Source organism: Hetaerina americana, unplaced genomic scaffold, assembly GCF_022747635.1.
Source record: "Hetaerina americana unplaced genomic scaffold, ioHetAmer1.1.p SCAF_10, whole genome shotgun sequence".
Classification (NCBI taxonomy): Eukaryota; Metazoa; Arthropoda; class Insecta; order Odonata; family Calopterygidae; genus Hetaerina; species Hetaerina americana.
Genome location: NW_027286070.1, coordinates 5,991,721 through 6,002,620, shown reverse-complemented (window position 1 = coordinate 6,002,620; position 10,900 = coordinate 5,991,721). Strand labels below are relative to the sequence as shown.

Genomic DNA, 10,900 nt, shown 5'->3' with positions numbered 1-10,900 from the left:
TCAAAGGCCCATCACTTGCCCATCTGCACCTTCTCTTCTCTTCCTCAGTCACAAAACTCTCAACCATTGATAATCTATTTCTGTGTCAAATGATATCCCTTTTGAACTGCCAGATAATCATTAGCGTATAAGTGTGGAGTGACAATGGGATGATGAGGGAATTATTATTGGTAGTGAGGATTCTGGGTATGCAAGGTTACATGTTGGAAAAGATTGAGCAGCTCTGACAGTCTAAAGGGGGAAGAGAGTAAGTACATGGATCAGCATAATGAAAACGAGAAATATTTTATCTAAGGCATGATATGATTTTTCAGAATAATTTCTCATAGTACATAAGCATCTATCCCATCATCTTATCACATTTTTTATTCCTTGTTCAACACAATTTAATGGCTTCTGTTGGCACCAGGGTTATACAGCCTCAATTGCACCATAGTCCATCGTACAAGCTGGTACCATCCCAGGTCAATTTTGAGCTTTCTGAAAATCTGGAAGTCGCTAGGCAATGCTGTTCAGGGGATGGTCAAGTAGCTCCCAGCGTAGGTGCCATATGGTTTCTCAGGTGTGCAGATGTGTATGGCCATGTGTGCTCATGCAGTATCTTGCCGCAATATGACACCTTTACTGAAACATCCAGGTTGCATGGTTGTTTTGGCACAGAACAGATCAGTACGGAGCATATCGAAGTGTCAAAAGGATGCAGTAATTTCCCCCTTCCTCATGAATCAGCAGAGTAATGGACTCGGTGCATCAAAGAATAGAATGACCATCACCTTTCCTGAGGTTTGAACATTTCTGAACTTTCAATGACGTGGTGATACTGCATGCTTCCACTACATGGTTGGGCATCATTGGGTCTGCAGTTTGCATTGCTTGCACCATGCTTTGTCCACTGTTCTTATGGATTCTTAGAAAGCTGCCCCTCCTGTTCATAGTGCATCATGTGTTAACAACTGATTCCCATTCTGTGCTGTCTCTGGTCACCATTGAGATTTTTTGACACCCACATTGCAAATGCTTTGCTGTACTTGAACTGATCACTGGTAGGTTATTAAAGATCCATGATTGATATTTGAGGTTCTAGCCACCCACTGGCCAATGTGCCCCCCCTAATTTTCTCTGATGAATTCACCTGTTGCAAAAATATTTTTTATTGATGACTATACGGGACTGGCCTGGGCATGGGTTATCCTCCATTGATGTGCAGTATTGTTGATATCACTTAATTACCTCTTATACTCGGGTGAGCGGCATGCAGTTGTCCATGTACACCTTTATATGGTGATGGATATCAATTGCTGAAATGCCATTGGAATCTGGGAATGCTACTACACTACCCAGAAAGAACTTTGGTGAACATTATCATTGCCCTGCTCATGCACATTACTTGCGGTAAGTACTGTTTGGCCAACCTAGGTCAGTGTGGCTCTCAATCATTAGTAGCAAATAGCAGAGACAAAAACTCATGCAATTTTCCACTTAATACTAGTTGTATAAAGTGGAAAATTGTAAGAGTTTCCATTTCCGTTGCTATGGAACGGTTCCACCACATCATAACTGAATCTGTAATTTACATCATTAGTATCAACTTTGAAATTGAATTTCTATGGTGATGATACAATACCTGATGTTTGTAAACTAGTTTCTTGTTTTCTTTTGGCTGATCCTTGTGTTTGGAGCTCGAGAATAAAATTTTGTAGTGGAAGAGACGAATTCATTCTGTGTGAAATCCCTTAATTGCGAACAATTCTGAAATTATGTCCCCATTCCATACCCTGAAACTGTACAGAAAAACTATGAGTCTATGAGATGGAGAATTCGTAATCAACCTCGAGGAAAGATGACTTAAAGGTGTTTGATGAGTTGCTACTCGTAGTTACGTATATTACTGATTTTCATCCTGATAACCCCGATGCTATTTTAGGGAGTGCTTCTGTAAAATTAGACTTTTTCAGTATTTTAGATGCTATACTTTTTAATCTTTGCAGTCACAAAGATGGCTGTGTGCCGATAATGGCCTCATACTTCCCAAAACCTACCTTTGACTTGAGATTAAATCTTAAGGATTGATTGCCTGCCATGATCATGACTACATATGCAATAATCATCTTTTGATGCATTACAAAAGTGGTTGGGACTGTTGGGAAGATGCCATGGAATAATGTTTAACATTCTCTTTGGTTCTCTCCCATTGTCGATGGCTTTACAGATGACCTTGAAATGGAGATAATGATCAACTCCCCACCAGCACCTTCTGTGGAGTCTCTGGCCTTGGCTCACCTTAGGGATGCAGAAGATTCCCCTTTGCCTCATCACGTGTCACCCTCTCCAGCACCTTCCCTGGACTCCCAAGGTAAGCCAACCCCTTGTCTCTGCTTACATATTCTAGATTAGTTTGTTGACAAACAGAAGGATAAATCAATACCACAAGATAAACTTTTTGATGAATATGTACCTATTGCTTTAAAGGGGAAGCTTACTAAATGAGCATAATGTGACATATCTTTCATTGAACAGTGGCTGGGCAATACATTCTTCTCTGCTGGTATATCCCAGTATGTTTGCTTTGGCATCTTTTTCCAGATGAGACCAGCCTCATTACAATTCAAAACCTGTGGCAGCAGGTAACCCTCAGAATCTATGAGCTTGAAGTTTCATCTTCACCAATGAAGTTCTCTGGTGCCTTTATGCCATGGCATCCTGCTTCACCATGCCTTACAACTCTGCAACTTTGAATTGTCGTATAGTTAAAATATGTAGTACACCGAGGTATTATTGGCAAAAATAGTTCTTTAATAGTGGAAATAAGAGACTCCATAAAGAACTAACAAGAAAACGGAAAAGATCAGTCAGACATGAATTAACATGAAAGATGAAAATACCCACATAGGACAATGCCTATGTAGGAGAAAAAGCTAATTCATTTAATTGAAATACATTTATGTTACTAGATTAAGAACAAACAAGAAACTTTTAGCTTTTGATTGATACTAGATATGTTCCATTAAATAATATTAATGTTTTTAGCTAACTACCATAAAGTAAATAGCTTTTATTAATTCTATTCCTTTGTTCATGTATGCTTTTGCTTATTGGATAAGTTATGCTTTTTATCACTTTTTCAAAAATTTGTTTCCTTACCATGGCGCTATTTTGAACCAACCATTGAAAAAAGGCTTTTGGTACATTCCTCCACTATAGAATTTAACCAGCAATAGCTAATGGCAAAGGGGCGTGGCTCATTCATGTGATTGAACTTCCTTTCCTAGATGGAATCTTGGAAGGAGCAGAGAAGGGCAAGGAGCAGGAGGAACTTGTATCCCCACCATGTAAGACCAGCAGTGCCCCTACCCCACCCACTGATGGCAGCCAGTGCTCCAGCTCCTGTTCCACAGTCGTCAACCCATCGGCTTCCTCGGTCTCAGTTACTGAGCCGACCAGCACTACCCCGGCACCGACCAGGGCTGGCAGTGCCCACAGCTCCTGTTCCCAGCGCAGTGGGCACTCCCTGCTCTCCCTGGCACGGTCTTCTACTGGTGGTCCCCCCTCTACATCACCAGCATTCCATGGGCGCACCACTGCTCAGCAAAGGCACCAAAGCAGGTCCAAATCCTCTCCGGGCTCCATAAACCCGCACATACGGACGGCCTCTGATCTTTCTGTGGGCACTTGCAGCACTGGCTCAGAGATGGGTTTTGGCCACACAGCACAAAACAGCATGGACTGTGGATCTCCCGGTGAATCTGGGATCTGTGGCAGTGGTCCTGGGGAAGGCAGTGGCGAAGGAGTGGCAGAGACAGCTGCTAGTGAGGGGGGGAATCAGCAGGAGACAGTGCAAAGCCTGGACTACTCAGTGCAGAGTGCACACACCTATGGCTGTCCACCTCGGAGGAGGAGCACAGTCAGCTCGACCCTCGATACAGACAGCGACTATGTTCGCCTTCCACTCTGTCCCATTACCTCTATGTCTGATGACTCAGACTCCCTTGTAGACTCCTCCCCAACCCCTCCACCCCCACCTCCTCGAGATGAGAGCAGCGGTGCCCCTAGAATGGGCAGCTACGTGTACCTGAAGCCATCCCCTAGGTCCCTTTCAGGGATGACCAGCATCGGCGATGAACCGGATGGCCGGTTGATGCGGTCTCTACGCCATCCCCCACCACCACCTCCCCCACCTGCAATGTCAGCCACCTCCGAGGCCAATGCAAGGTTCATCACCACTAGGCCACACATCAGCATCCTAACGGCACACACCAGCTCCGCCCCCACCACAGCACCTCCCAGTTTTGCCTCCCCCCCTTCGGCCCAACAACAGCTCAGGGCCTACCCACCTGGAGATGCAAGGACCCATCCACCAGCTGTGCACCCGAGGCCTCCGGGGGCCCTCCTCCCCTCTCCAGTTATCACGAGGGGAGTGACCCTCCAGCACCACCCATCATCGCCTCACAGGCACCTCTCGATTGGCAGCAATGGTGGTGCAGATGATCTGGCAGCCAAGATGAAACCCACAGTGGCAACCCCTGGTCATTCACCTATCCTCCCAGTGATTGGGCCCAATAATTACCTTGATGTTCATGCATCCAAGGTCATGGTGAACCATAGACACAATCACCATCATCACCAGCAGCACCACAAACAGAGAAGTGCCCTCCTCCGGGGTACCATCCAGTCCCCAACGAAGAAGTCACACCAGGTGTCCAGAGGCCATCCAGTTTCCCCTGTCGTATCCCCCCTCCCATCTCCACTGATGGCACACCAGTCAAGGCAGCAGTCCTCTTTCCTGTGTGTGCCCCCATGTGGCATCGCTGCCCACCGACATCGGCACCATCACCACCACCATCATCACCATCATGCTGCTCCCTGCCTTGTGCACCATGCTGGTGGGAGCCCAGGGGCCTCCTCACCGGTAGCCCCACAACAGTCTCTTGCCACCGTGTACACAAACCAGGTTACTCAGAGCCAGATAGAGCAGTATAAGCAGCAGCTCTATTCTGATGTGGATTATGTCATCTACCCGATGAAGGACCCGGCACTCAGTAAACAGGAGTACATGGATGCCAAGCAGGGCTCAACCCTGATGGCGCACCTTCAACAACAGCAGTATAATTCCCATCACCACCATCATCACTTTCATGGGGCTTTCATCCAACAGCCTCCTCCACCACCCTACCGGAGCCCCACCAAATCGGGTGTCCTATACCGAAGCACCCCAAATGTCTCTGGGGGTGGTGGCAGCTATGGCATCCATCACCCACCGCACTCGGTAAATAATGGGGCTCTTCCCTTCCCACAACACAGGATAGTGCCTGCCCCCAAGTATGCCTCCAACCAGAATTTATCCTGTGGTGGAGGGTCATCTGCCTCCACATCCACCAATTCAACAGTGAACTCATACATGTCAGAGATGGCACCGTTCCCAGCCCTGAGGCCATTCCTGTCCACTCAGAGCCTTGCACTGACCCAGGCAAGTGCCTGCTCCTTCTACTCGGCCTCAACCCAGAACTTGACCTGTGGAGTCCTTGACCAACACCCAACACCTCCTCCACCTCCGGTCTCAATGGGAAATGGTGGCGAGTTTATGCAGGTTAACATCCCTACCCTTCCAGCACTTACGGGACACCTGGAGTTCGGTCGCACCCGGTCTGACGACAACATCTTGAACATTGACAAACATCATGGGACAATAACAGGAAGAAAGTTTTACAGACTTCCACCTCCACCTCCTTATGACCCTTCGGTAAGTATTTCATCCTCTTTGGTAAAAAAATTGATCAAATTTGTTAAACATAAAGAAAAGAATAATATGCTATAAAAATATTTTGCAATGAGCAATATCAATTTGAATGGTCCCTAAATAAAACCAAAACTTCTGACTCTGGTGCAATTCTGGAGATAATACCCCTTGAATGGCTAGAGAGAGGGGTAGTTGGTGTGAGCTGATCTCTTATCAGATTAGGGGCCCTAGCATAGACGTCATTTGAAAACCTTGATTTGTGCTGACTCTTATGGGGAGAACTGACTGTCAGTATTAAATTTGTGGATGAGAGGTCCCAAAGGTAAGAATTACAAGGCAGCATTGCCTACTGACATGGTACTCCAGGGAGAGGTGGTTTGGCTCATGCATTACAGACTCCTCGTCTCTCTCAACCCCATCTCTACTTTGTAAACCCCCTTGTGGACAATGCTACAAGCTTAGTGTCTCCATGCAAAATGTTGAGAGTGAGTGAGTAATATTGATAGAAAAAATGAAGTCATAACATTGGTATTACTCATCCACAGGTGAACTCTGCAGTCAATGGCACCCCACTGCCAGAGACCTCCCCACCCCTAGTTGCCGCTCCACAGCCATCTCCGTCGTCCTCCTCATCTGAGGAGGCCAAAAAGGCGGACGACGGCATGCTGGACATCCGGACACTGCGGGAAAAGAGCAAGAACCTGGACCTGCCCCTAATATCAGCCCTCTGCAATGACCGTTCCCTCCTCAAGCAGACCAATGCCTTTGTGGCACAGCACCATCCCGGACACAGGGAGGGAGAGGGAGCGGCATACCAGGGAGAACCAGACCACAGAGGGTTTGGTGGGGGCAGGCCCGTCTCCTGGCATGTTGAGAGTCGATCTGCTGGTGAGGAGGGGCGCCTCACCACTGGAGCCCTGGCCTCTCTACCGCCAGCTGCCCAGGACCAACTCCAGAAGCCTAGGGTCATGACCCGGGGCCACCCACCAGACCTCAAGGGCCCACTGACATCCAATGGGGGTGGAGGCTCTGGGTCGGCCTTCGGAAAATCTTCCAAGCATTCTTATAGTGTCTCCCCAAGCAAGAAGTATCCGGTGTCTGGGCTCTCGACAACACAGATATCAAAGCCACAGAGGAAGGTGTCCTCATGTACTCACACCCATCCTCAGGACCCCAGGGTACCGCTGATGCCTGGAACGACATCTCTGGCCGCGACTGCCAGTGGCACCAGCATTGTGCTCGCGTCATTGAAGGGGACGGTAGGCAATTCCAAGTCACGCATCGGACTCAAGCAGAAATCCAGTGTGGTTCCTTGAAGGTTGGGCTGATTCCCATTTGTGGTGGTAATGAGCCTTTTCAGTGGTGAATCCCCTGGTGCGGTTGTGAGGATACAGTGTCCTTTGGAAATTTTTAAGGGCAAGTGTTCATGGATATTATGATGATATGCTTCAATGAGCTTATCCCTTGTTTATAATGGTGATCTTCATAGTGAGGAGGCATGCCATGCTCCAATTAAATGTTGAGTTGACATTTTTTTAAATTAAGCTTGCACACCGAAGTGCATTGCTTTGTAAAATCCCTCGTAAAAAAGTGTGTACATACATCTGTTGCAGTGAACCATTTGTTACAAGTACATACATAGAATGGTTCCTGCTGTTTGTGTTCCGCTGCACGTTGCTAGCATGTTGTGTACTGAATGGGTTTTCTATATCAAGCACGTACCAAAATGATGGGATTTCAAATTGACAATTCATAATTTGTGCTTATTTTGGTACGTGTTAAATAATTGGTTTTACATATTTGATGGTGAAAGTATTTATTTCCCACATTAATTTGAATTAAAAGTTGAGTGAATAGTTTGAACTCGTGGGAAATGTTAAATTCAGCAAAGTAATGTTGATAAATATTTAGCTTTTATTATTGCAAATGAAGGTACCTCCAGTTAAAGTAACTTTTAAAAATTGAAGAACGATATATGCATCTTCAGTAATGGGAGCGTATGTAATGTTTGGCAACCTCTGGTTTTTCTCTTTTTGTGCAATAACCCACCGATCAAACTGCCATTTTATTTAATAAGTATGAACTCCTATGTTCAATTAAAGTAACAAAAATCTATTGAATTCATTTCAATTCAAAATTTGTTCTTTGGAATTTATGCTGCAGCTGTAATCCATCTTAAAACTGAGCTCAGCTCAAATGGAGAATTTTCATCTCTTCACTGTCTATGCGTTACAATTTTGTGTACGTGCATTGTAATTGTATTTAATCAAACCATTGGTGCTATTCCTTTTACCACATTAATCTTCTGATATTTTGTAAAATATGATATCTTGGGTCAATATGATTTATAGAAGTTAAGCAAAGATTTTATTTGAGGCCTGCGTGGAATAGATGTTTTCATGTAGGCCAATGATGTTTTGTATTGATAGTTAAAAGTCAATAGATCTGCAATGTGAAGCTTGGTTGCTTCGGATACTCAGGGTTCCATTTCCTCATATTTGCATTGTATTGCATTCCTTAGGATGTATCTCCTCAATTATTGCCATGCTACCCATTAAAAATATTCTCAGATGCATCCTGCACCCTCATTTTTTTAATGTTCATTCTCTAATAATCCACTCGATTCTATTGATTTTAGGATCTTGGGAAATATTGTATGACTTATTTCATGAAATCCATGGTGATTTTAATATAAAAGACAAATTTTTGTTCCTTGTGTGTTTGATGCTCAAACCTAGAATTTAGGGCATGAGAAGAGTTTATATTTCTGTGGGATTTCCACTAAGTATTGCTGTGCTTCAGCAAAAATGAGTGGATACTATTACTTTGAAGAAGACACTTAAGAATGCTCGTCCACAAAATTTTAAATATAAATATTACAGAAGATCCTTCGGTGTCCTCTTCAAAAGCTATTAACTCATTTGTTTTCTATTTTCATGTGGGTATCTGTGGATGCTGTAGCATTTGTAAAAAATTTATCATTTCACTGTAAATAAGATCCATCATCATCATTTACATACACTAATAAATAATTTTCAATAAATATTTCTTTCTATCATTACCTCAAAAATAATGGTGTTACCTGTGAAAGTTAATGATTAATGGGAATTCATGAGGGTGTGCCTCACCCCAGCAAGGGGTTTGTCACACCAGTGCCAATTATCAACTGAAACAATAACTAAATAGTCATAGTTTCATTTTAAAACAATAATATAAAACTACCACATAGTTCCTCTTCAAGTTGGTTTCCCAAAGAAAATTGAGTCAAAGGTCGTAAAATGGGAGTGAATATTCCATGCTTATTCCTTTCAGAAAAAATTAGCCCCTATTGAAGGATGAGGGGCATCCTCAAACTCAAAAGTATCCAGCTTCCCCCTTCTGGGGATTATTTTCTCTTAACAACAAAAAGAAATCAAGTCAAAAGAACCAAGTCTGAGAAAATAAGGTTTCAAACTGAGGGAGATAATGAGAATTGAAAAAGTTACTACGAAAATCTAAGGTCAAATTAGACATAGTTTGCTTAAGTTAGTGGAGGTGAGAATTCAATGAAGTAATAGTTAGCAGTGTTGAAAGAATATGGTTGCAATTAATTGTAAATTGTAAAAAATGAGCACATTGTGCATCAGTGAGTCACCGAGTGTCGAAGAGCACACAGCTGCTGTAGTTACAAGATGGTGTGTGCAAGAAGCATATAAGAGGTGTAGCAGGGCTCCTTACTGGAGCGACCCTGACATAGCATTAGTTTGCGGTGACAGTAATATGGCAAAAATGCCAGCAAGTCAAAAGGTCAATGGAATAAACTAAGAGAGATAACAAGGAAAAACGAGTTCTTATTACGGAGTAATGAGGGGTCAAGGTATGTAAGTATACGATGAGCTCTTGGTTTTAGGACTTTGGTTGAGGAGGTTTTCTTCCCAACTCAACATTCAATATACTTCTCTAACTCCCAGGATATCATTAAATTTTCAATAAAAGATACAAGGATTTTGAGATTTTAGGAGAATAGAGAGAGAAAGATAGGAGAAAAAGAGAGTAATAACAGATTTATATGAATATACGATAGATATCCCGTTCTCCACGGAGGAGTCACCACGGCATACCCTCCCTCGAGGACCCACCATCATCCACGGCAGATCTCCATCCCTTTAGTCACCGTCCATTATGGAACAGTGTCTGACTCTTTGCCACTTGAGTCAAGCCATGTCACCACTTACTTCACCGCCTGGGCAAAAGCATGAAGTCATGGAAGCACACCTGATAATGTTGTCCATGCGATCCGCCACTGCTTGGACCTAGGGATGTAAGTGAGCCATTTTGGACAACACTGGTTGGTGGCAAATGTGCAGAGAGTAAACCAATCATGCACTATCAGGTTGGCATTAACTTGTTTGTCTGGTAGACTTTCATACCGACCATCCATAAAACCCTCACCAAGCACCAATGCAAAAAATTGCTTTCTTCAATTCTTTATAATATACAACAACCCTGTTTCGTAGATTTTGAAAAGCATTTGATACAGTGAATTGGGAAAAACTAATGAATATTCTGCAGAAAATAGGAATAGATTGGAGGGATAGGAGGGTAATCTGCAACCTGTACATGTCTCAGACTGCTCATGTGTGAGTGGGAGATGGAGAGTCAGGATGGGCAGTGTTAGGAGGAGTAAGGCATTGTTGTTCATTACCACCTGTGCTGTTCAACTTATACATGGAAAAATGAAATGAAATAATTTACCTTGCAATTACACACACTTTATTTAAAAAAACATGACCCAGGTTTCAACGTTGAACGTCATCATCAACTGATGATGACGCTCATGTCGAAACCTGGATCGTATTTTTCAAAATAAAGTGTGTGGAATTACAAAGTAAGTTATTTCATTTCAATATGTTATGCAAATTCCATAAAGTTATGCCATAGACAACAACTTTTATACATGAAGGAAATGATTAAAGAGACATGAGAAGAACTGGAGATAGGAATGGAAGTTGGTGCAAAATTCGTGAAATCAGTTAGGTTTACTGATGCCCAAGCTCTAGTTTGTCAGTCAGCCAAGGGGTTGCAAGCATTGCTGAGAGAATTGGAAACTCATTGAGACATACTACCTTGATCAAAAATTTCCCGGAATTTATTCAGAAAATTAAAAATACAAGTTTATTCATCTAA

General features: G+C 43.5%; 1 protein-coding gene across 1 annotated transcript in view; it reads left to right on the top strand.

Moving 5' to 3' along the window:
- Positions 1 to 8,742, top strand: part of ex (FERM domain containing expanded) — a 235,871-nt gene extending 227,129 nt beyond the window's left edge. The window contains exons 11-13 of the mRNA XM_071598795.1: positions 2,210 to 2,353; positions 3,270 to 5,737; positions 6,280 to 8,742. Coding sequence (XP_071454896.1) covers positions 2,210 to 2,353; positions 3,270 to 5,737; positions 6,280 to 7,050 — 3,383 coding nt within the window. The 3' untranslated portion in view covers positions 7,051 to 8,742. The remainder of the gene's footprint in view (positions 1 to 2,209; positions 2,354 to 3,269; positions 5,738 to 6,279) is intronic.
- The last annotated feature ends 2,158 nt before the right edge of the window (positions 8,743 to 10,900 follow it).